Here is a 25,125-nt window from a genome sequence, read left to right on the forward strand (position 1 = left end):
TGAACTTTACTCTAAAGAGATTGTAAATTTAATTGAAATACCGTGTTTGTTTGGTTATTTGTTTGGTTATTTATTTTATTATTTGATTGGTTACTTGCTTGCTTTACCTTCTTTCTTTACCTTCTTTCTTTCTATCTATCTTCAGTATATATTTATAAATGTGTAAAGCTAATATACATTTTATTAATATTTCTTACTCAATGCTTATTCGCAATCATCAGGGTTGGGTAACCTCTTGTAACATGCCACATACTTCGACCCCTGGTTTCTTGCAACTTTTTGACCTTCTTCAGTAGAGTTGTACATAATTTTGACACATGGATCTTGCTCCTCCCATTCTTTACTCAACCTTTCAAACAACGGGTGCTCATCCAAATGCTTCACCATCCAATTGTGCAAATCCTCAACATCAGTAATTGTATACACAACACCGCCTTCACGCAAAACATAGGCATACTCGCTCAACAATGTATTTGTAATAATTCTCGCCTTGTGTTTTCTTTGCTTGAAATGAGGATCTGGGAAACAGAAAAACATCTTTGACAATTGACCCTTGGTGAAGAAATTGGGCAAAAACTTCATTGCATTGCCCCTAATAACACCAAGATTATCGTAATTGTATGCATCTGCCTTGTGAATCTCACGTAATGCAATGAGTCTGTCCTGGACGTAATTGGTGACTTGCACACGGATCTCCATTCCCAAGATGAGCGATTCAGGGAACTGTGGACCCAAGTCAATTAATAAACCACCAAACCCACATCCGATATCTGCAATCTCAACTTTCCTCAAAGAGGCTGGAGTATAATGAGGGTAGATGGTGGACCAGTCCATTTGACTCGGCAGCACGGGGTATTCTAAATTATGATCTGAGAATGGGTTCGAATGCGCACGTTGACGATAAAACCTCTTTTGTGGTAACTTGGCAACTTCATCTGATGGCAATTCAGGAGAAGCTTCTTCTGGAGTAGGCGATGCCTGGAAACGCAAGTGTTTATTTCGGGTTTGTTCTTGTGCTTCCCTATATCTCTTCCGCCTTGTGGCTTGAGTCTCATTGTGTTTGGATTCGGCAGCTGTAGTGATTTGCTCTGTGGCCTTTGAATCTAATGGAGCAGTAGACGACATTGTAATGGGCAAAAATTTAGAGAGAAAAAAAAATGAGAGTAATGTTTTCTGCAGTGTAATTGTAGATGTTTATGGTGAGTTGGTCTAGCTCTCAGGTTTTGGTCCGACTAACGTTTGGTGATTCCTGTTGGGTGATGACATTGTAAAAATTTCAAGATACGCAGTTTTTGTAAAGATTTTTTTGGTGACATCGCGATAATTAGAGATTTTTTTTTATAACAAGGCTTTACACATCTAACCACACACTCTTTTCAGATCTACGTCTCTCTACGTTCCCTTCCCTACAACACAATTTAATTACACCTGATTAAACTGGATCTATTTACAGTAAATTCCATTTACTCTATTACATACCTGGTATTTTTCTTTCAACTACTGTTTTTCCTCCTCTGCCTTAACTTCCTCTCCCTTATTCTTTAGAACCATGTCATTGGCTCTAGTGTCCATAGTTAAATACAACAAGTGGCCAGGAGTTTCCAATGTTCTGACCAAATTGGCACCACCAGCCATTGTCAACAATCCAACTAATTGTCCTCTCAAACCGTCTCTGTTTGGCATTTCCTTGAATTGATCCAATTGCTTTGTGGTGAATGCATCTTTTTCAACCTTGGCACCAACAACAAACAACTTGTCGCTGAATTTCTTGAGCACTTTATAAACTTGCTTAATAGCATTTGGCTCACACTCCTTGATAGTGATACAGCCAGTTGGTCCAACTAAAAGTGGCAAGAGTGGATGTTGCACATTTCTGTTTTTGGCTGTGTTACCCTTTGCCGCAGGGTCAGCTTCATGACTGGACTTGAGGTAAAGTGAATAAATGGAGTTTTTCAAAATGGTGAATTTCGAGCCACCAACAATGTGTCCTTCCTCATTCTTTTGACCACCGATTTTCTTCAATTCTTCTCTCAACAGCTTATTCTCGTTTTTGCTCAAGTTGTTATGGTGTACAAATAAAATGATTTGGTTGGTTTCATTCATGTGCTTATATACATCCATAAGGTATGTCTTTCTTCCAAATAATGGTTTCTCTGTATTTCTTTGAATGAACTGACGTTGTTCCTCATTCACGGGGTTAAAATCAGGGTATTTTTGTTGTGCCTCTTCTAGCGACGACAATGTTGTGGAAGTAAAAGTGGAAGAAGAGGTTGACGCTTCCTGTTGTCCTGTAGGAATCAGATTAGTCTCGATTTTGCTGGTGAATGTTGTAGTTGAGTAATGCGTAAGTGGGTTTAGACGTGGGAGGATGACATTGCTACGCCTTGTGATGGTGGCTCGTGTAAGCCCTAGTATAGAACACACATTCATTATTGAGGAAAACGACAAAGGCAAAGGCAAAGACAAAGACAAAGACAAAGACGTCGAGGGGGAAGGGGGTTGTGAATGACAAGAATGGATGAAAGGGAAGGTAGAAACAACGGGAAAAAAAAAGGTTTCTCAATAGAAAGTATAGACTATTCGTTTGATGACGGTTTTTGTTCTTGTTCTTTTTTTTTTTTGTCAAAAGAATTAAAGGCTCCTTTGGCTGATTATTCAAAAATTTTTCTACATACACATTCTCTTTCCCTCTTTACAGTACACACACTCTCTCATACTTTTTTCGTGAAAATATTGAAAAAATAAAATGCGCGCTCTAATCATGTGAACTACACTGTAAACTTGTAAACGAGAGAAAGAAAGTAAGAAAGAGAAAGGAGGAAAAAAAGAGAAAAAATACAATACAAAACAGAAAAGATGAAAGATGAAGTAGACACTGTTACAATCAAGGACGTTTTTACACTCTTATAGACTTTGAAGAGAAAGAAAAGCTGTTGAGGAGCAAAAAATAAAAGGAAGATTGGAATTAATAACTTAATTAGCTCTTAATTTTGCTTTAATGTAGTGGTTGCAGTAAAAGTATAGAACAAGCTGAACGTGTAGAAAATAATTAAAACTATCATGTTTTAGTAAATAGTGAACTATAAATATAAGTCGTGTGTATTTGACAAGATATGTATCACCGTTTTTTGCAGGTCTGACGGGGAAGGGGGAAGGTAGAAATCGCGGTGATGGAATGGGAAATGATGTATCGTAGTGAATACTTGATGAATTTGAATAATTCGAGTTACTATATACTTTGCAACAAATTAGTAGAGACTCTTTGACCTTTTATTTCCTTCCTTCTTTATAAAAACAAGAAACCAAGCAGGTGAATAACCTACTGAAACTAGAACCAAAGAAAAAAAAAAGAATAGAGAAAAAGAAGAGTAGAGGAAAAGATTGATAAATGTCACTAACCGATTCAAACTTGTCCACCACTAATATAGAGCTGCATTCTATGACCAATGTTATTGAAAAAGTAAGGAATGATGATAAATCTACATATTTAACAACATCAGCACCGACAATGGAACAGCAAGCAACATTTGAAACTAAGAAAAAGGAATCCATACCAAAGAAGAGACACCTTGACGAAGTAGATGGAAACGATTTTGCAACACGTGCTTTGGAAGATGATTTACAGCAACCACCCCTCAAAAGCGCATCGACATCTCCGTTTCTTTCACTGAGAACCTTATTCAACAGACAAGGATTAGGATTCGGCTATAAAAAAATTAGTCCCACTGAACTCAACAATAATTTGCTGGGATTCAGTGAACCTGTTTTTGATAAGCCGCCTCCTAAGCATATTGGGTTCTTGGACTGGCAGAGACTCGAGCATGCCACGAAATCGTTGCAAAAAAATCTACACTACGTGCTAAGCCTGGCCCCTAATTACAATGAGTTGAAGCATTTGATGAATTCGGATGAGTTGGACAATAATATGCGAAGCGAATTGCAGCAAGGTGGCGATTTGATCACATTGGCATCGAAATTGAAATCCAAGTATCAAATGAAAGGGTTGGGAATATTTGACGATTTCTTGAACGGAGAGATTGAGTTTACAAAGGAGGAGTTGGAGATATTGGATAATTTGGATAAGAAATTGGTTGCAACAAGTAATTTACAAATAGGAATTGCCGATAAATCACAGCAGCAGCAACAACAACAACAACAACAACAACAACAACAACAACAACAACAACAACAACAACAACAACAACAACAACGACAACAACAACAACAACAACAACAACAACAACAACGACAACAACAACAACAACAACAACAACAACAACAACAACCGCAAAAACAGCAACAGCAAGAGCTGAAACAGCAACAAAAACAAGAACAGAAACAAGAACAAAAATATGAGGCTCTGCTTTCACCACTGGTGTCCCCTCAGGCGTCGCAATCGCCTAGTGATGTCTCACCTACAGGTATCAAGAATGATTTACCAACACTCCCGGTAATCCGAGATTCTGCATTGTACGAAAAAGTGTTTGTGCACAAATCTACAGTAAATAATCGAACATACCTTGGCTCTGATGCATTGATCCACAAACATAATGAGAGGTTGGAATTTTATGGAGACTCTATTCTCAACAATTTAATCACCATTATTATATACAACAAATTCCCCAACAACACCGAAGGTGAATTATCGAAGATACGTGCTGCCATGATCAATAATCGCGTGTTGAAAGAAATTGCTGTTGATTATGGATTTGATAAGAAATTGAGAACGAGAATCGATCAAGATGTATTGAACTTGGGAGAGCAGAAAATTTATGCCGATGTGTTTGAGGCGTATATCGGAGCATTGGGGCTTGAGCGACAATTTGATTTGAAGGAAGTGAAAGATTGGCTCGAAATCTTGTATGCAAAGAGGATTGCTGATCTCCAAAGAGAGTACATCAAAGATCCATTGGATAGGGATGCCAAGGCCGAACTTTATTCTATGATTGGTACTGGTGACTTGCATCCTACATACAAAGTCCATTCTGCTGGCGATGGTATCCACACAGATTATGTTGTAGATTGTTTTATGAATCGGGAATTTTTAGGTCGCGGTATTGCCGTAAATCAAAAAGAAGCTAGTTTAAGAGCTGCAATGAATGCATTAAAGAATACTGCCGTGTTGGAGAAATATGTGATTGAGCGCAAGAAAATTGAGAAACCAGTGCGCTTATTGCGAAAGGAGAGATTGGAATTGAAGCGCTTGGAAAAACAGAGGAAATTGGAGGCTGAATTGGAAGGCGAAGATGGCGAAGAAAGCGAATTGTTTGTTCCCGATTCTCCGATACACACGTCAATGTTTCCCATAAAAGTCGATTATGATGATGAGTTGGAACATGATGTGAAGAACTCGTTGTACGCTTTAATTGGTAAGGAGACTGGTACAAAGCCGGAGTATGTTGTTGCAGCAACGGAGAATAATAAACACACTGTGCAATTGAGGATCCGCAACTTGAATGTTGCCACTGCGTGTGATACTTCGAAAAGGAAAGCTATGTCTAGATGCGCCAATGCTATTTGGAAGGATAAAGCAGCCTTGAAGGAGTTGTGTAAGAGATTCGAACCTCCAAAGAGATAGGTTTGGAGTAGGGATGTGATAGACCTCACTTTGTTAGGAATACTTATTGTGGTGTATAGTTTTGTAAAGAAAAGTTTGTTATTAGAGCTCGTTTTTTCCCTTTCTTTTTTTTTTCTCAAAAAAAAATGATGAATGCTTTTTCCATGTATATACACAGATCTATATACCTACAATAAGGACAGTGAAAAGCTATTCAGAGACTAGCAACTCGTGTGTAATGTCTTGTATTTATATCATTGGCAAATCATTGCAAAAGGTTCCAGATCAAGTAGAGAATGTAAAGTAACCAAAATTTCATTTGAAATTGAGTTCTAGTATTCCAAAACAATATTGTATATTTTATGAGCAATTTAGTATATTTCTAGAGCCATTGTTCTATACAACTACCCTAATATGTCTTAGTTGTACTTGCTGATCAATTCATCGGCCAATTCAATGTATTTCTTCTCGGCGTCTTCTTGGGAGGTACCTTCCAAATCTTTCCATGCTTGCCACTTGTACTTACCTTTAAAATCAAAAGTGCCTGGCTTGTCAGTTGTGTTGTCACCCACTGTAGCCTGCTTGTACAAACCGTAAAGTTTCAATAACTCATCATCGCTTGGTCTCTTGGACAAGTTTGATACTGTGTTAGCCTTAAAAATTGGGAGAGTTAGTAAAGTCTGTTACCGTGTATTAAGGTAATGAAAAAAATGGAAATAAAGAGAAGAGTAAAGAAAACCAAAAGCAATTGACGAAAGGAATGATCAATTGCATATAATGGCAATTGGAAGGTGGGGTACATACTTTTTGTTCAAATTCTGCGGAAACCATTGTGTTTTAAATATAAATCTTAGATGATGTCAATGAAAGAAATAAATAGAAAAAAAAGAAGGAATTTGTAGTGGCGTTATTAAAATGTGTTGAAATGTGGAGTGGATTGGTTGTAACCAATCCTCGCACTTTTCCTCCCCTCTCAGTCTCTCGTTCTCTTCCACCTTGCTTTTATTTTTTATTTTTTATTTTTTACATTCTACTGTTGGGATAGGGTACTCCGAAAGGGAAAGAAGATGAAGATGAGGATGTTTTGTGCGGCTCAGCCGCACTTTCTAAAAAAAAAAATAATGAACATATCTACCTCGGAAGACTGAGCATTGCACGTGATATACAGAGCAAACTATTTGTCTTTTTTTTTTTGTATCTTTTCTAGCTTCATCATTTTGCAAACCTATTTTGTTTTTTTTTTTTAATTTTTTTGGCCTCTTTACTTTTTTTTTTTATTTCAAAACCTTAAAGCCAAAAAAAGGGGATAATCTATAATAAATGTAAGGGGTTGGTCTATTTATATATCCGGCGTTTGAATTTGATATAATTAAGTAAATTAGTTAAAGTTTTGGGATTCGTCTTATAAGGGGACGAGAAGAAAATAAAGAGAAAGAACATAAGAAGGAAGTAGATGGGCAAATGAAGGGAGGTGATAAAAAAGGTAGGATAAACATTGGTACTGTTGTTGATATCAATAATGGCTTATGAAAAACTTTTTTGGTTTTTTTTTTTCTTCTTTAAAAATCAATCATCATATGAATTAGTCAAATGGTATGTAGCTTGGTCACAAGATGATAAATTACTTCTACGAAATCGGGTTCTGCTACAAGGCTTATGCAAAAATTTTTTCTCAAGAGAGTAATTCTAGAGTATAGCAAGAGTATCACGAGAGGAGGATAAGGCCACTGTGAATATTTGAGTGCTTACAGTGCAAGAACTGAGCCACAACAAGGCAGATGTAGTCTTATTAAATGAATTTAATTTGGGTGGTGAAGTGATGAAATTCGACAAAGCCCATTTGATGGGATGTAGATAATAGAATGAAGGATAGGGGGAGGCTTGAATGTAAGAGACAAAAACAAAAAAAAAAAAAAAGCGAACATAAACCAGTTTGAGAAACAATCAAGATGAAAAAAAATTATATTTGCATGATAAAATTCATTTCTGCCTTTGTTCTTGTCTTTGCTTCTGCTCCTGTTCATGTTGTTGATGTTGATAATGATGATGATGTTGATGATGATGGGAAAAAGAAGGAGATCTTTGGCAGATGTTTAAAGTAGTAGGTATTTATGTAAGGTACACATGCCAAGAAACCTACAAAAGGAGATCATGTTTTGTAACTGCTGTACTCTGTGCTTCCTCCCCTTCCCATTGGATGGTCTGTGCTTTGTATCTCAAGTTGTTTAAGGCTTCTATTGGTGTCTTCTATTGTTCTAATCAATGTTGTTATTGTTGTTGTTGTTATTTTATTTTATTTATATTTTATTTTTTTATTTATTTTTTCACTACAGTCTGAAATTAAAACTATAGTGTAGCAGTGAGCATAGTACAATGTTGGCTGTGCCTAAGTGTCTTAGTGTCTTAGTGTCTTTGTGTGTTATTGTGTGTTATTGTGTGTTGTAAGTTAAGTTCTAGATGCAGTGGGAGAAATTGTGCAGATCTACACGACATACATTTCAGTATTTGATTTTCGCTTATAATAATCCACCCGAGATTATTTTCCAGCCTATGCAAATATATGTATGTGAGAATGTATATGGGTACAATGTATATATATATATATATACACCCAATTAAGAAACATCGGTAGTATGACCAAATACCAAATACAGAAGAAAAACAACAAGTACTCTATTTACACACACACACCTATATATATATATATATACATGTATAGTTGATTTCCATTAAAACCTCACCATTATCCATCACTTTTACACTAGCCCTTTTCATAATACAAATCACTCTTTAGCCAAAAGAGAGAGAGGCACACACACACACACACACGCAGATCAGTTCACTTATCACCTCGCATTACGTCATTTACCACCGAAGCTAAAACCTACATAAAGTCACTTCAACGATAATTTTGTTGTGCATTGGGCCACTGTCTAGATATACTCTGCCACATTAACCACCAATCCAAAATAGACTACTTGAGTAACGGATACACTAACAAACAATCTTTTGCATCACATTATCAATACCTCATAGAATCTATTTCATTTTTTTTTTATTTTTTTAGAAACAAGTCATGACTTACAACTTTCTGGATAAGTTATGGTCAAAATCTAGATCAAAATTAAACTCCTCGTCATCACTAACTCAAACTTTTTTGAGCAAGAAATGGAAAATTTACAGAACAACGCTAGTGTTTTGCATCATCAGCAGTGTCTATCTAGTAACGTACTTGCTCATATATAGAACCAAAACAAACATCACCGATCTGCTATCAAATACCAAATTCATACCTATTTATGACTCACATACCCATCAAAATGGTCTCAACTATACGGAAAAGTTGTATGAACTAGTCCAGTCAGAGTTTAACCAGCCTGCAAAACATACATCAACATACACAAACAAGAAATCAGCACTAAACAAGCTACTCAATTCAAATACAATGTATCAAGATGACCGATTAACCATGGGAGTTGTATTCCAATACTTGTTGAATAACAAAAACACCAATAAAATTCCATTCAACTGGATCGACTGGGTCGACTTGTCATATCTCAACTCTCAACTCGAGAAACCACACGAAGCAAGACTAAAATGCTCAGATATAATAAACGAACTAAACTTTGTTAGACCAAGCCATAGAAAATTAGCACAAGAACTGGCCAAACCATTTGGATGTGTCAATTCAAAGGACTTGACGCAGGAAGAAATTGAAGCAATGGGCTTTACTAGCGTTGACCAACTACCTGGCTTCATCCAGTTCCAACACAGTTTTGTCACCTCTTCAGAATATATACGAAACTTACAAGGCAAAAGCTACTTAATGACACACCAACCAATGCCATACAAAGTGATATTTCTCAATGACCACGGTGATGACTTGGTCCTTGATGTCGAAAAAGGTAGGATAAGAGACCACTTGGATTATTATCAAGGCGAGATTGACCCGATGATGTTATTTGACCAATTGACACAAGAAAAGAATAAAGTCAAAACTTATGAGTACCATCCTCAACCAGTAATGGAGTTGTCTCCTGAATTATTCCAATATGACCGCCGAGTACTTGCTCAAAAAGTAAAGGAACTCAAAAGTCTCCCGCAGTCACTAGACAAATTGCAACAATCGTATATGGACTCGATGATGGCCTCGATCAATGTATCACCTGGTACCAAACCCGAGACCAGATACTTTAAAGAAGCAACGTTGCGTCTCAACAATGGCAACCATGATAATGGCTGGCATTATGACTGGAGGTTTTTCAATGGCAAACTTGTTGATACGCATCGTACAGCAATAATCATGGAGCGTCTTTTGCGTAATTGGTTTAAATTCACTACGAAGTACGATATAATCAGCTGGATAGCACATGGACCATTGCTTAGTTGGTATTGGAACGGTGGCATTTTCCCATTTGACCATGACCTTGATATCCAAATGCCCATTATTCACTTGTTAAAACTTGGAGAAATGTATAACCAAACCATTGTTGTTGAAGATGTCCACGAGGGTTTTGGCAAATACATGATTGAAGTAGGCACATTTGTTCATAATCGATTGATTTCAAAGCGTGGTAATCACATTGATGCAAGATTTATCGATATTGAAACTGGAGTATACATTGATATTACTGGTATTTCGACAAGTGCTGCTACACCGCCTCTGCAATACTACCAGAATTTGCAAGATGATATTGATGAAGGGGCGGTATTGCAAAAAGAGAAAATCACGTATAATGATCGTCGTGTTCATTTTTACCATCACGATCATATTTCACCCATAAAACTAAGTATGCTCAATGGTGTTCCTTGCTATATCCCCAACGCCATTATCAAGCGTTTGAAATATGAGTATCCTCGTGGTGCGTTAACCAAGATGGAGTATGACAATTGGTATTTTGTGCCGCGTGTCCAGAATTGGATTCCATTTGTTGATTTGCAACAAATATTAGATGCTAATGACTATATGAAAGACAATGGACGTTTAAACAAGATTAAATTTCAGCGTCTTGTGAGTAATATCACCGATGAAGAAGTATGGCAACTTGCCGAGGTCCTGGGTGCGGATGGCCATGGTGCAATGACCAGAAAAAATCAAGTCTTGATTGATTATTACCATATGTTGCAAAATTCCCACTTTCACCAACAAGAAAAGCAATATTTATTTTCGATTGATCCGACAAAACACAAGAATGTGAATGATTTGGAGGAGGGTAAGATTGGCGATGATACCACAAGAAGCACAAGCGAGGAGTATAAGAGATTTGTTGCGCAAAATGTCAAGTTGGCGCAACCAATCCGGGAAAGTTTATTTGAACACGAACGAGTTAATGGAGGCATCAAAGACTTTTATGAACGCGCAGCAAAGGCATTGGACTCGATTGAAGTTAAGCAAATTGTAAAGTTTGATACAAAAAGCTAAGAAACGAGAAGAGTAGGCAAACGATGATGATGAAGAAGGAGAAGGAGAAGAAGAAGAAGAAAAAGAAGAAGAAGAAGAAGAAGAAGAAGAAGAAGAAGAAGAAGAAGAAGAAGAAGAAGAAGAAGAAGAAGAAGAAGAAGAAGAAGAAGAAGAAGAAGAAGAAGAAGAAGAAGAAGAAGAAGAAGAAGAAGAAGAAGAAGAAGAAGAAGAAGAAGAAAGAAAGAAAGAATGAATGAAAAGACACAGAAACCGTCTATATAGAGAAATGAATATAATTTATGCTATACAAACCAAAGAGGTAAAAAAAATCTATAGATAAACTATAAATATGATCTTATTGATAACAAAAGAGTATTTATTTTTTTGTTTCCATTTTATTCTTTTCTTTCCTCTTTTCTTTTTTGTTGTTTAATTCTTGGGGTCTGGTTCTGTTTGAAATCTAGAGATTAGTTATGGGTGGAACTTAATGAAGCATACCCAAAAAAACAAAAATTCAATTTAAAATATTAAAATGGTGGGGGGGGGGGGGGGGGGGGGGGGGAAGGAGAAAGGAAGGGGTTGGGAGAGAGATAAATGAGAGGGACATTGCAAAAATACCTAAAGGGGTATTTGATTTCACATTCTCTTTCTCTCTCTATATTTTCAACTCATGTTTTAATATATAATAAACCATTTTTAGAATGTCCCTAAATTGTATTTTTATTTTGCTAGACCATATAATTTTCTGTTGAACAGAATTGAGGTATCAGTATATCATGAATAAAAGTAGAATGTATCCATCTCAATATCAAGAAATACAGGGCAGAAGAAGCATTGAGAATCATGCATTGCGTAGTTTACTCTACGAGGATTCAGCTACAACCACAAGAACAACAACAAAGTCATTACCACCTCCTAAATCCAGTTCTCCTTCTTCTTTATCATCATCATCATCATCTCCCAAATCTATAAAAAGATCATTAGAGTTTTCATTTCCAACTAACTCGCATAACTCGTATGCTGCATCTTTGCCACAACAGCAGCCGTTTAATCACCAAAGTCTTTTAAGCTCAATATATACTAGTGACCAAAATCTGAATGAATTTATGGAACTAACACATGAGAAAGAAGTTATTAAAAGAAATAGAAATAAACATAAAGAGAACAAGAGTGACTTTAACAACGGTACAGAAAGTGAATATAATGAGAAACAAACTTTGCTTTTTCTTGAAGCGTATCAAAGTTGGGGAAAAAAAGAAGTGAGGCCACCACCCATGTCACCGCCAATATCGTGCATGAGTAATTTTGAGCACGAGTTTGACAAGTGGAATATGGACTCTGCTGTACCAATAGATAATATATTTGAAGTAATTGGTAATGATGAGCAAGATATGGAAAAAAATGGGAATGATGACGTTATGAAAGTGGCAAATATGAATCATAATTGCAGCAATAATAGTGATTCTTTGGACGCAGAAGTTGAGTCAGTCTTTGAAAGTTTGAAGGAGTTGACGTTGATGGACAAATTCAAGGGTTTGATTAAAAAAAAATCACCTTTAATGACTAATAAGAAGGCTGAAGAGAGTGGAACTATCACATTATTGGTCGATAACAAAGTTTGTGCTTTTGATGAGGATAGGCTGTTTCAAGAAGGTACCAAGTTACCCCAAGAGTTGAGAGTAGGATTACACGGTGGTCAATTTGAAAAGAATGAGACAAAGCAGGAGTGTATGCAACATCAACACCCTTTGATGCAGCCAAATACTGAAAAACAGCAATCCGAGTCCACTCAACCTCTTGAACTTAAACCTGCTCCTCCTATACCTCCGCTAATTAATCTAATACCACCACCACCACCTCTTCCTTGTTATTCTTCTTGTTCTTCCGCATGTTCTTCTTTAACAACATTGCCCAATGAGTTGGTATTGTTACCACAAGAACAAAGATCCACGTTGTATAACAATGAAGAATGGAAAAGCTCACATGCAGTAAAGTCAATTCTCAAATGTAAAGTGAATAGAAACTTTGACATAGAGATTGAAGAAATCTTGAAGCAAGATGAGATGCAGTTTGATGAGTTTTGGCATAATTTTGAAATGAATGAGCTGGCCAAGTGTAACTTTGCTAATGAACAATTGCTTACTCTGATGAGGATGGAACAGGTGCAGAAGTATTACCACGAATATAGAGGTGATGAATACTATGACAAAGAGTAAAAAGAAAAGAAAAGAAAAGAAACAAAAGAAAAAAGAACCAAAAAGGTGATGGAAGTGGCACTTGTGATAGCATAGATGTAAAACCTTTTTCCTTCTTTCATGTTCTTTTTCCCAAGACACTAGTTGATAGTGTGATTCAAAAGATTAGTTAATTTTTAGTACTCTCAACAAACAAACAAACAACTAAACAAACAAAAAACACACTTACTAAAAACAAGCAAACTCTATATGTCCTTGTATTAGTAAACTATAGATAATGTATAAAGACACTATGAATTGGAGGAGAAAAGATATAAACAATATAAAGTTTTTTTTGCAAGAAACAACTATCAAGACAACAAGAAAGTCCATTATTCCTAATAAACATATAGATAGAAAAGCTAATGACTAATAGTTTTTATTACCATTTAGCTTTCACTTCTTTTTCTCTTTTTGCTTCTTTTGGATTAAATGTACAAAAGTTTACAATTGAATCAGTGGAATCGAATTGGTGCAGTAGATTGAGGATACGAAATTTTTGCAACCAATTTGTTTCGTTCCCTCTGCCTTTAAGGGGAAGGAAACTTTAACAAATAACATATACATGGTAGCTTCAAATGAACATAAAAAATGTTAGTCAACACTTGAACAGTATATAGTAAGTGATCATCATGACAATAGAATATAGCTTCAACTTCAACCAAGCGTCGACTTAATATACATATATATATATTCATATATATGAATATATATGTATATATACAGTTATGTGTGAGTATATAAGTGTTTAGGTATATTGGTTTATACAGTTCCTGGCTGAAATAAAAACCCCAAGAAGGCACTACATCCTATTATTATAAGCGCATTTTTATAAACATGTAATTGGTGCAAAATTAGCCTTGTTTGACAAATGTCTCTAAACTTTCAGTCTAAACTAAATTGATCAATATGGATAAAATGTTGTTTAGTTTGAAAGCTCTAGTCAAACTGAGTAACTTTTGTATGAAACCCCTTAAACACTTTGGGCAAACTATTTTGAGATAAAGTGTCTTCTTTCCTTTTTTTTATTTATTCGTTTATTTCTTTCTGTAATTATTTTGTTGATTAGGTGTTGAAATATGTAATTTGTAGATGATGATGATGATGAATGAAATGATAATGAGAGAGAGAGACAATCTTAAAGTACGAGATAGTAAGGTGGCATTTGTCAGGTTAGTAAAGTGATTTGCTTGGTTTGTATAGTACAAAGAGGCTTATGAAATAAAGCAGATCCTCACAAGAGTATAAATAGAGTGAAGAAGAAGAAGAACAACAACAACAACAACAACGTCTTTTAGTCGAGAGAGAATGAGAGAGAAAGAAGGAGAGAGATGTAATTTCAACATGGCTAATGAAACCTAATATACGTCTTAGGTTTCATCTACATGGCTTTTGGTGAAGTTGTTGTTGTTGAATAATGATATATATATACATATATATACATATATATACATATATATACATATATGTATATTTAAGCAAGCATTAGGAAAAGGAGGCACAGTTTTTTGTTTCTCCTTGGCGATGGAGTATTGTCACTGAACAGTCAGAGTTACAAAAAAAAAAAAAGGAAAATAATAATTAACAACAACAACAACAACAACATTTTTTGTTCTTCCTCTTCATCTGTCTATGATGTCATCGATGATCATATATTGGAAGAGAAAATGCAGATACAAAATATTTCTTTTTCTTTTTTCTCTTCTCTTTCTCTCTCTACATCTTATTTGTTTTTTTCCCCCCTTTGTTTCTTTTGTTTTATGTTTCGATTGGTAGGTAGCATTTAAAGTATACGTCACGTGATACATATTAAGTCAAACAGTTGAAGATGATCAGTACTTTTAATTAATCATATATCGTTGGTATAGATATATGTAAATATATACTAGTAAAGGATTGCAAAAAGGCTATAACATTCCTATATCATACTTTCGAACTTTTTTTCAAGCTTTACTCCTGCCTCTATTTTTACCTTGTCCCACATGGGAGCCCAGTACCCAGTACCCAAAATCAATCACAAAAATGGTAAAATCGATTTTGTCCATTGGGCCCAGACTTCTTGCGCTCACTGCTCTTTTTGAGAAAGAGAGAGAAAGAGGGAAAGAAAGTGAGAAAGAGAGAGAGATAGCACTACCGACAGATTTTGCTTTGTTCTTTGCATGCAGATAATTTACTCTCCAAATTGGGTGAAATTTGAGTCAGCACTTTGCCATTCAAACATACAACATACAACAGCCAACAAATATCGCAAGTTTATACATAACTATTGAGAGACCAGAACTGACGATAAGTAAAGATACAAATAAGCACTTTTCCAAAATGAATTAATTATTCTATAGCCAATTTCTTTCGTTATATATCTAGCCTTTTCTTTTCTTTATCTTTTTTTCCTTACATTCTGCTTCTTCTTTATAAATCTTTCTATTCATTTCTTGCTGCAACAGGACTAAGCATTTCATACCTTTATTCTGATGCCAACATTCGTTTCCTTGCTACTCCAAATACTAATATTTGCAAACTACATCACATGTATTGCACTTGATTTCAAAGTACATCGACCTCTGCGACACTCATTTCCTATACTCCATTCTTCCATCTCACCCAACACAAAACGAAATGACCTAGTCAACCCCATATACATCCAAAAGAATGTCTACTTGGCAAAATTATCCATTGGCTCAAACGAAGATCAAGAGCCAGATACAGTAGTTGTTTCTATAGACACAGGCTCACTGGATCTATGGGTAATGGCACTGGACGTACAGTGCTACACTGTGGCGCAGTACCACGTTGACGGCGCACCCAATATTCCAGATTTATTCAATGACTTGGACCTGGACTACTCATGCACGGCAAATGGCACATTTAACTACAAAAACTCAAAAACATTTAAACAACTAAAAGGAGAAGAAAAAGGAAATGGCGAAGGAGAAGGAGATGATGATGATGATGATGATGATGAAGGTGTTTTCCAACTAGGATTTGCCGATGGATCTGTAGCTACTGGGATATGGGGTAAAGACGATGTCTCTTTAGGCACAGACAACAAAACATTTGTCACTGGCTTAAAGTTTGGAGTTGTTAATGCCACTAGTATAGATGTGGGGATCTTGGGCATAGGCTACTCTACAGAATACAGCAATTTCCCTCGTCTACTCAAAGAACAGGGCCATATCGACCAAGTGCAATACTCCATAGTATTTCACCACAAAAACCAGGTTGGATCTATCGAATTTGGCGATATTGATGAAGCAAAATATGATGGCAATTTGGCAATAACACCAATGCAAAAAGGAAATGTTGGCGTGCATGTGCACAGCATAAAAATCGATGAGAACTTGATACAATCCAAACAAGAGGAGATTATAGTCGATACCGGCTCTACATTCTCAACATGGCCTCGATCCTGGATAGATGAGGTTGGCAAAACCTTGAATGGAACGTATAATGACGACGAATCAGCATATAAATTTGATTGCGGGACAAACTTTAGCAGCAATTTAAATTTCTCATTCAGTGTTAATTCGACACAATTCTCTATACCGATTCTGAGTTTAATTGACAATGTGGAAAACACATGTTACTTGGCAGTAATGGATGAATCACTAATCGGAGGAGTCATTTTTGGCGCCGATATCTTACAACATTTCTATACTGTTTACAATTACGACAAGTATACTTTTGGTATTGCAAAATTGAATGAGGAAAATCAAGACGAAGACGAGAATGACGAAGAAAGTGAAGCAACACGATCAGATACTGGAGATAGCGACACCAGTACTACTAGTCAATCATCAGCACAAGACGGGAATGAAACTAGCGAGAAAACGGACAATGCAAGAAACAGTAATAATGCTGGACATGGCGTGATGTATGCATACATTATGAGTATGGTACCCTTGTCGATGTATATATTTTTCTTATACTAAAAGAAAAAAAAAATAAACAAAAGGAAAACAAAAATTAAGGAAAAATTTAGGTTTACTGCTTTGATTGACCTATTTTCTTTTGATGTTCTTCTTCGTTTTCATCTATAGATAATAATACTGGCTATTATTAACGAAAATGCATTTTTTACAATATAGAAATTGGAAATAAAGTTTGAATGATGTAGGAGTAAGAAAAAAAAATGAGAAACAAATACGTATACTCTTATTCAACATTCTACCAATCCATTTCGAGGTTTATTTTTTTGTATACTTTTGTATTGTATTCTTTTCTTTTTTTACATTTGTTTCTTCTTTCAATTATTACTATTATTACAATTATTCATCTTGCAACACATCGTATATGCAAGCTAGACTCCATTAGTGGAAATGACAAATCCAAAAGAAAAATAAAAATACGTTGGCACTCTTTATTGTCATTTGAATTGCAACCATACTCATTCATCAGTACAAACTTCTCTTAATGCTTTTCTTGTTCCACATACGCATCTATCTTGAATTTGCAGCCAATACGCAAGCCCTAATTATTTGATCGCGCACGTGCGTGAATGAACTTACAAAACATTTAACAAATTTTTTACGCTACCAACTCTTCCTTTCCCATAACCCTCACTCTACACTCTATAAAGAATTTCAGATATATTCTCACGCACTTGAAAAATTCATCAACTAAACTTTTACTCACCTTTTACTCCACTCAACCAAACTTGACAATCAGTACATAATGGCTCCAATCGTATGTATATATCTTTTTCAATAGCAATTGAAAAGGAACTAGATTAGAATAGGAGAAGATGAATGATATAGTGTTTGTTTAACCAGTGATGTGAGTATCAGATGTACATTATCTGAACCAACTGAAACTTAAAAAAAATAATTTCCCCTACTTGATTCAAGTTTACACAACCTGAACTCGGACCCCATAATAGTTCAAGAGGAAATATTGAATAGAATACAAATCTTCCTAAGTAACCCAAACCAAATAAAAAAAAACAAATCAAACAAATTGAACAAATTGAACAAAAAAAACAAGAATAAACCCAATCACTTCAAATAATGGAAAAAAAATTTAAAGGCTTTGCTGTTATAGAAGAAAGGATGAGGATGATGGTACTACTTGTAGTACCGATTCTTTATCTCTTTTTCTTCTTTCTTTTTATTTTATTTGATTTTAATTGGGAAAGAGTGTGTTCTGTTATCTGCGATTACTGGAAAAACATTCATTCCTTATCTTTTTCTTTTTTTCAAAAAAAATGGATATACCATTTTTTTACTTTATGAAAGAAATGCGGTAGGCTAACAAATTTTTTTTTTCTTCTTCCTAGACCACTAAGAAATCCAAGCAAGTTAAGAAGTTCACCGTTGACACTTCAGCTCCAGTTGAAAACGGTGTCTTTGACCAAGAAGGTTACATCAAGTACCTTGTTGAACACATCAAGGTTGACAACATTGTTGGTAACTTGGGTGATGACATTTCAGTCACTGCTGAAGGTTCAAACAAGGTTGTTGTTGTTTCAAACACCAAATTCTCAGGTAAATACTTGAAGTACTTGACAAAGAGATACTTGAAGAAGAACCAAATTAGAGACTGGATCAGATTTGTTGCTGTTAAACAAAACCAATACAGATTGCAATTCTACAGCGTTGAAGAAGATGAAGAAGAAGGTGATGAAGAGTAAATTTAATGATGGTGTAGAATATGCTTGAGTGTTGCTGATTATTTCACAAATTTCAGTGTTTTTTGCGAATTTCGCTGTCATTCATTCACTTTTGTTTTTTCAAAATAGGACTGTTGATCTAAAGCCATTAGGTTGATGGAAATATATGGATTAATGAAGATGTGTTTGATGTATATTTGTTGGATCGGTGATTCTCTTGCATTTACTCCTCATGTTTTCTATTATTCTTTATTTCTTTTCTTTTGGGTTCCAATCTTTATTATCAATTTTTTTTGTCTTTTTTGTTCTTGGGTTATTTAGGTTTGTATAAATATTAATATTTGCTTTTGAACATAAGTTGATAATGTAGAATTGTGTGTTGAATGAAATTATTGATTAACGTAAAAAAAATTGGGTATAAACTTGATTGATTAATAGTGTAAAATAAATAGTATTTTTGTTCTTGATGGACGCTACCATGTACCTTTTTCTTATATATTCTATGTAAGGAAAAAATAATATGCATCATTTATGATTTTCTTTTGTTTCTAGCAGATCCTGCTCGCATTCTCGCATTCTCGCATTCTCTACAAGTTTCGATTTCGTTGTAATTTCGTGTAGTAAGAAGCTTCAAGTTTGTGAATTCTCTTAAATTTTGATTCCAAACTATTTCTTGTGAAACCCTCTTTACACACTCCATTATTTAGTACATATACTTTTTAAATTCTTTTTTTTTTTAATCTGTTTCCAATTTTTTTCAAATTCTGTTTCTTTCATCATTCTCACAATGGAGTTATTGCCGGAAGGACAACGAAACACAGCTACTGAAGTGCAATGGGAGGACCAGCAAAAGATTAATAAATTTTCGACATTGATATCAAAGAAGGATTCGAAGCAGGCTCAGCTTGAAAAGCTAAAAACTGAAAAGGAATATCTTGATGACCTCAATATGGAATTGGAATTATTAGATGAAGATGAACAGATTCAATATAAGGTGGGAGACGCTTTTGTCTTTCTTAAAGTAAGCAAGGCTTTGAAGAAGATCGAAAAAGATGACGAAGCCATCACAGAAAAGATTGAAGCCATTGAGAGTTTGATCGAAGGGTATGATGAGCAATTGGAAGAGTTAAAGAGTCAATTGTACGCTAAATTCGGCAAGAATATCAATTTGGAGAGGTGAGCAAAAGAGATTAGTAAAGGAAAACAAACAAACAAACAAACAAACAAATGAACAAACAAATAAAAATAAAAAGTAACAGGCGTCATAAGAAAAAGGGGAGGGAGGGGTGAGGACAAAAATTTTTAACGGCTTTGAGGATTTTGCTGGATGGGCTGGTTGTTGCTTCTATCAGCAAAGTCAACATTATATATGTCATCTACAGGGTTGCTTATAATTACTTCTATACGAGCACATTTAGTGAGAAGCACAAGTACTCCACTGTGAATGTCATGAAAAGGTCCTTGGTCAACAGCTGTATAGCCAACTTGTCATGATGATGCTTGACACACACACACACACATATATATGTATAATTATATATATATGAATATGGATGTATGTATATAGACATATGTATATAGACATAGAACAACGTAATTATACAAAGTAATGATCTCATTGGATTTGAACGACGAGTTCAATATCATTGTCTGGTTGGCTAAATGATTAATATGATCTCTAGACCTTATAATTCGCACACTGTATTACAAGAAGAACTATATTGGTGATTCGTTGTTAGTGCTGGTGAGGCGACGAGATAGTGCTAGGATATAATGACAGAAATCGATCGATTCAAAACAGGAAAGGGGAGGGGGTATTGATCTTTCCTTGAATTGTTGTCGAGTATTTGCATTAATATATAATCAATTGTATATGAAAAAAATGCACGTGATATTTCTTTTCTCCTTGTTTTTCCACTGATTTTTCTTTTGCCATTTTTCATTTTCCACTCTTGCAATCTTGCAATCTTGTCTCTTTTTATTTTAATTTTTTTTTCCCTCTTTTGTTGTTCGTATTATTTTCCCATCCAGAGCAAAATCTTACGAGGTCTACTCAGGTGGTGCGATGCGATAGTATGACATAACGTGTTTTTCTGTTTTTTTTTAACCAGATAAGGACAATTGTTTCTGATTCACTTTCGCTTGCGCTTTTTTTTGTTTTTTTGTTTTTTTGTTTGTTTCTTGCTTGTCTTTCTTCCTTTGTCTCTTCTTACTAAGGGAGTTTTAAAGGTTTGTGTGTACTCCAATATCGATTATATTTCTTCTTTAATAAAGTCAGAGATTGTGTTTTAATATAGTTTGACTACACTCTATGGTTACGAAACCATACTGAATGCAACTTTGGCCGTAATTACGCGCTAACTCCCTCGTTTTCCCTCCTCGTCCTCCCTCCTCCTCTCTCCACGCTCCTCTCTCTCTCTCGCCCTCCTTTGGTAGCCCACCAACTTTCTACTTCTCACGCATTTTTTTTCCCAACAAAGGAAAATATCACCAGTGTTTTCCAGCGCTCACCAAAACATATATAGGTGACTCTAGCTTCTTTACGCGATATTTTTCACAACAAAATTAAGATCTCGCTTTTTTTTTCTTCCTACACATTACTTTTATCACCACCACCACCACCACCACTTATTCCTCTTCTTCTATTTTTTTTATTTCATTAATTTCTTTTTGCTTTTCACACTAGTACACATATACAGCTGACAATGGCAGAGACAGAAACCAACCCACTCGTTGTGTTTGCAACAGTTGCAACCATCATTATCTCATTCGTCACCCTCTACTTTTTCAAGCAATCTGCTAAGTCTTCCACCACCTCCTCCTCATCATCATCATCGAGTAAATCCAAAAAGGGTTCACCAGCTTTGATTCCAGATAAGTTCCAGAAATTTCCTTTGATTTCCAAGACCCAAGTATCCCATAACTCTGCTATCTACAGATTTGGTTTGCCAAACCCAACTGATACATTGAACTTGCCTATTGGACAACACATTTCTATTGGAACCATTATTGACGGTAAGGAAGTTGTTCGTTCATATACGCCAATTTCTTTGGGTGACCAACAGGGACATTTCGACTTGTTGATCAAGACATATGAAAATGGAAACATTTCAAGACACGTTGCTGAAAAGCAAGTTGGTGATTTCGTCGAGATTAGAGGTCCAAAAGGGTTCTTTACTTATACTCCAAACATGAAGAAATCATTGGGTTTGATTGCTGGAGGTACTGGTATTGCACCAATGTATCAAATCATTACTGCTATTATGAACAACCCTGAAGACAAGACCAAAGTTCACTTGTTGTATGCCAATGTCACTGAGAATGATATCTTGTTAAGAGACGAATTGGAACAGTATGCTAAGGAACATCCAGATAGATTGAAGATCCACCATGTATTAAACGAGGCACCAGAAGGCTGGCAACACCTGACCGGGTTTGTCACTCCTGAGTTGATTGACAAACACTTGCCAAAGCCAAGTGCTGACACCAACTTGTTATTGTGCGGCCCACCACCTATGATCAGTGCAATGAAGAAAGCCGCAGTCAGTTTGGGCTTTGACAAGGCTAAGCCAGTAAGTAAATTGGGTGACCAAGTCTTTGTTTTTTAAAGAGATGTAGCAGTGGACATCTATAGAGATAAAAGATGGAGATGGGGGTAATCGAGAATGGAAAAGAAAAAAAAAGGAAGGGCGGTTAGAAGACGAGGATGACGACGACGACAATGAAGAAGGAGGAGGAAAAGAAGAAGAAGAAGAAGAAGAAGAAGAAGAAGAAGAAGAAGAAGAAGAAGAAGAAGAAGAAGAAGAAGAAGAAGAAGAAGAAGAAGAAGAAGAAGAAGAAGAAGAAGAAGAAGAAGAAGAAGAAGAAGAAGAAGAAGAAGAAGATAAGAACAGTTTGAGATTTAAAGTTAGAAATGAGTAGACTTAGAATCACAATTTACAGTGTATAACAAATTAAACGATATATTATAGCTTTTTCTTTTTTCTTCTTGTTATTACAATCGATGGAAAAAGTAGGGATTACGGTACTAGTAGCTATAAATTACCAGATGTAAAGACTTTCATTAAAGTGTTTTTCCTTCAAAAAAGTAATCTTTTGCAATTGAGGAAACTGTTATATGAATAAAAAAAAATTATACAGCATATACCCGTTCATCGGGAATAAACTGCAGTAGTTCACCATTACTCGTCGTTTAAACGAAACAAATGAGTTTGACGACTCAAAAGCCGAGAGTCGTGTACTGATCTCAAAAAAATTCAAATTCTACATAGCAAAAAGGGTGCGAGCACAAAAGAATAATTATGTTAATAGTAATAGTAATTGAAGTAATAATAATAATAATAATAATAAATATAATAATTATTAGTATAATAGCTATAGTAATATGTGAGACAAAAAGTCTCTGTTATCAGGATACAAAATGTTTCTTTCCGATCTTTTACCCAACCCCACGGCAACAATAACGGCAACCGCAACAACAACAACAACAACAGCAGTAGCAGCAGCAGTAGTAGAGGAAGAGAAGGAAAAAGAGCATATCAATAAAAAAAAAGTACAACAACAACAGCAACACAATAACCACCGCCACCACTTTCACTCCCACTACCACTACCCGTACCACTCATACCTTCGTATAATTCTATTTATTACATACAAGCTACATATAAATTCGAACAACATCGCTAATCAAAACAAAATAAAAAATTTATAGCTATATTCACGGCCATATTTATTGTCACTGAACAGCAAAACTAATTAGCTTTAAATCATCTTAACATCTTTACCATTGCATTTAGTAGTTTCCGCACGTGCCGATGTTGCCACACCTTTTGATCAGCATCGTCTTGGCTGCCTACACCACTCTTGCTCATCAACAGCAACAGCAGCAGCAACGGCAAGAAGAGAGACTCAACGCTCCTCGCAAACCTTATTTTGATGTCCAGGACGCAGACCATTACATTCTCAACACAATCCAAGACGAGTACCGCGAGGACGAAATTGCCAGTATCTTACGAGACCCACAGGAGTTTAAAGACTTGCCACCAATAATATCGCTACCTACACGCAAGCAACGTACTTTGGAACCAGGCGAGGTTCCGCAATATGTATTGGACTACTCGCCCTTGGTGTACCTTTATAGTGAAGAGAGATATCTACCTTATGACATTGCCGATTATGCTACACATTTCCACGTTACTTTTGAGAATGGTACTATAGTACCAGGGACTGAGGATTCGTTAACATTGAAAAAACTAGCCAAGTTGAAACACTCTAAGCATTTGTACATGACCTCAAATGAGGATTTCGATGTTGATCCAGATTGGATTACTGGTGTGCATAACAAGCCCAACTTGATCACTGGCGAGATCAAGAATGCACCCGCGATATTGATAGTGGTTGATAAGGGTAATGGCTGGGTTGATGCATTTTGGTTTTATTTTTATTCGTTTAATTTGGGTCCCTTTGTTATGGGACAGGGTCCATATGGTAACCACGTGGGCGATTGGGAACATTCCTTGGTGCGTTTTTACAAAGGCAAGCCAGTTATTGTATGGATGAGTGCACATGGCGGTGGTGGAGCATTTTACTATAAAAACTTGGAGAAATGGGTGATGGATGAACGACACCCTATTATATTTAGTGCGAGAGGAACGCATGCCAACTATCCATCTGTAGGACAACACCCCCATGACTTGCCTTATGATATACTTTCGGATTTTACTGATCGTGGACCATTATGGAACCCCGAACGTAATTACTTGGGATATACATATGATGGTAAGCATGTTTTCCCAGCCAAAACCAATAGTAACCCCAAACACGTTGGAAGAGAATGGGAATATGGCAATTGGCTTGCGTTTAAGGGACACTGGGGTGATCAGCAATTACCCAAGGATGATCCTAGACAGAGCCACTCCTTGATTGGTGGATTCAAGTACATTGATGGTCCCACTGGTCCTTTGATGAAGAATCTTGTTAGGATTGTTCCTTGTGAGCGTGCCAAATGGTGGAATTTTTGGAAGGGTTGTAAAGTGAGACAAAATATCAAGTGGGGCATTGGTGTTGAGTCAGAAGGTTACAATTGTGGCAATTTATTTGTCACAACAAAGCCAGGCTGGGTCAAATCAGTCTTGCAAAAGGTTACATGGGGTGGTGGGTTTTGTTACCTTGTGGATACCCTATATGGATAGACCTTTCAACTTCCTCTTCTTGTTTGTCTTTAATTTTTGCGAAAAATAAAAAATTACAAAAAAAAGGAGGAAAATGAATCTGCTTTGCACCTTTACCATTAGCGATTTAATGTACAATATTATACGTGGGGACAAAG

At 35.9% G+C, this 25,125-nt stretch overlaps 10 protein-coding genes across 10 annotated transcripts; 7 read left to right on the forward strand and 3 right to left on the reverse strand. All coding sequences in view use genetic code 12, as the record gives it.

Annotated features, from left to right (window-relative positions):
• Nucleotides 1–204: 204 nt before the first annotated feature.
• Nucleotides 205–1,125, reverse strand: TRM8 (tRNA (guanine-N(7)-)-methyltransferase (tRNA(m7G46)-methyltransferase); the record flags this gene model as incomplete). Its single annotated transcript, XM_001523077.1, has 1 exon — nt 205–1,125. One exon carries the CDS (start codon nt 1,123–1,125, stop codon nt 205–207), a length of 921 nt encoding a protein of 306 aa, XP_001523127.2.
• Nucleotides 1,126–1,497: 372 nt separating this feature from the next.
• PVL30_004432 (uncharacterized protein) lies at nt 1,498–2,430 on the reverse strand (the record flags this gene model as incomplete). Its single annotated transcript, XM_001523078.1, has 1 exon — nt 1,498–2,430. The coding sequence occupies one exon, from the start codon at nt 2,428–2,430 to the stop codon at nt 1,498–1,500; it is 933 nt and encodes a 310-aa protein (XP_001523128.2).
• Nucleotides 2,431–3,388: 958 nt separating this feature from the next.
• PVL30_004433 (uncharacterized protein) lies at nt 3,389–5,578 on the forward strand (the record flags this gene model as incomplete). The annotated part of the gene is made up of 1 exon (XM_001523079.1): nt 3,389–5,578. The coding sequence occupies one exon, from the start codon at nt 3,389–3,391 to the stop codon at nt 5,576–5,578; it is 2,190 nt and encodes a 729-aa protein (XP_001523129.2).
• A 398-nt stretch (nt 5,579–5,976) lies between these two features.
• Nucleotides 5,977–6,388, reverse strand: ACB1 (acyl-CoA-binding protein (ACBP)/diazepam binding inhibitor (DBI)/endozepine (EP); the record flags this gene model as incomplete). Its single annotated transcript, XM_001523080.2, has 2 exons — nt 5,977–6,210; nt 6,362–6,388. The coding sequence occupies 2 exons, from the start codon at nt 6,386–6,388 to the stop codon at nt 5,977–5,979; spliced, it is 261 nt and encodes an 86-aa protein (XP_001523130.2).
• Nucleotides 6,389–8,633: 2,245 nt separating this feature from the next.
• Nucleotides 8,634–10,979, forward strand: PVL30_004435 (uncharacterized protein; the record flags this gene model as incomplete). The annotated part of the gene is made up of 1 exon (XM_001523081.1): nt 8,634–10,979. The coding sequence occupies one exon, from the start codon at nt 8,634–8,636 to the stop codon at nt 10,977–10,979; it is 2,346 nt and encodes a 781-aa protein (XP_001523131.2).
• Nucleotides 10,980–11,734: 755 nt separating this feature from the next.
• PVL30_004436 (uncharacterized protein) lies at nt 11,735–13,174 on the forward strand (the record flags this gene model as incomplete). Its single annotated transcript, XM_001523082.1, has 1 exon — nt 11,735–13,174. One exon carries the CDS (start codon nt 11,735–11,737, stop codon nt 13,172–13,174), a length of 1,440 nt encoding a protein of 479 aa, XP_001523132.2.
• Nucleotides 13,175–15,020: 1,846 nt separating this feature from the next.
• On the forward strand, nt 15,021–17,121 carry BAR1 (aspartic proteinase yapsin-3; the record flags this gene model as incomplete). The annotated part of the gene is made up of 2 exons (XM_001523083.2): nt 15,021–15,027; nt 15,818–17,121. 2 exons carry the CDS (start codon nt 15,021–15,023, stop codon nt 17,119–17,121), a joined length of 1,311 nt encoding a protein of 436 aa, XP_001523133.2.
• A 742-nt stretch (nt 17,122–17,863) lies between these two features.
• RPL22B (60S ribosomal protein L22B) lies at nt 17,864–18,818 on the forward strand (the record flags this gene model as incomplete). The annotated part of the gene is made up of 2 exons (XM_061119568.1): nt 17,864–17,875; nt 18,465–18,818. 2 exons carry the CDS (start codon nt 17,864–17,866, stop codon nt 18,816–18,818), a joined length of 366 nt encoding a protein of 121 aa, XP_060975551.1.
• A 1,861-nt stretch (nt 18,819–20,679) lies between these two features.
• CBR1 (NADH-cytochrome b5 reductase) lies at nt 20,680–22,405 on the forward strand (the record flags this gene model as incomplete). The annotated part of the gene is made up of 2 exons (XM_001523085.2): nt 20,680–20,685; nt 21,590–22,405. 2 exons carry the CDS (start codon nt 20,680–20,682, stop codon nt 22,403–22,405), a joined length of 822 nt encoding a protein of 273 aa, XP_001523135.2.
• A 597-nt stretch (nt 22,406–23,002) lies between these two features.
• On the forward strand, nt 23,003–24,988 carry VPS62 (Vacuolar protein sorting-associated protein 62; the record flags this gene model as incomplete). The annotated part of the gene is made up of 3 exons (XM_001523086.2): nt 23,003–23,006; nt 23,115–23,122; nt 23,597–24,988. The coding sequence occupies 3 exons, from the start codon at nt 23,003–23,005 to the stop codon at nt 24,986–24,988; spliced, it is 1,404 nt and encodes a 467-aa protein (XP_001523136.2).
• Between the last annotated feature and the right edge of the window lie 137 nt (nt 24,989–25,125).

Source organism: Lodderomyces elongisporus, chromosome 5 (genome assembly GCF_030384665.1).
Source record: "Lodderomyces elongisporus chromosome 5, complete sequence".
Taxonomy (NCBI): Eukaryota; Fungi; Ascomycota; class Pichiomycetes; order Serinales; family Debaryomycetaceae; genus Lodderomyces; species Lodderomyces elongisporus.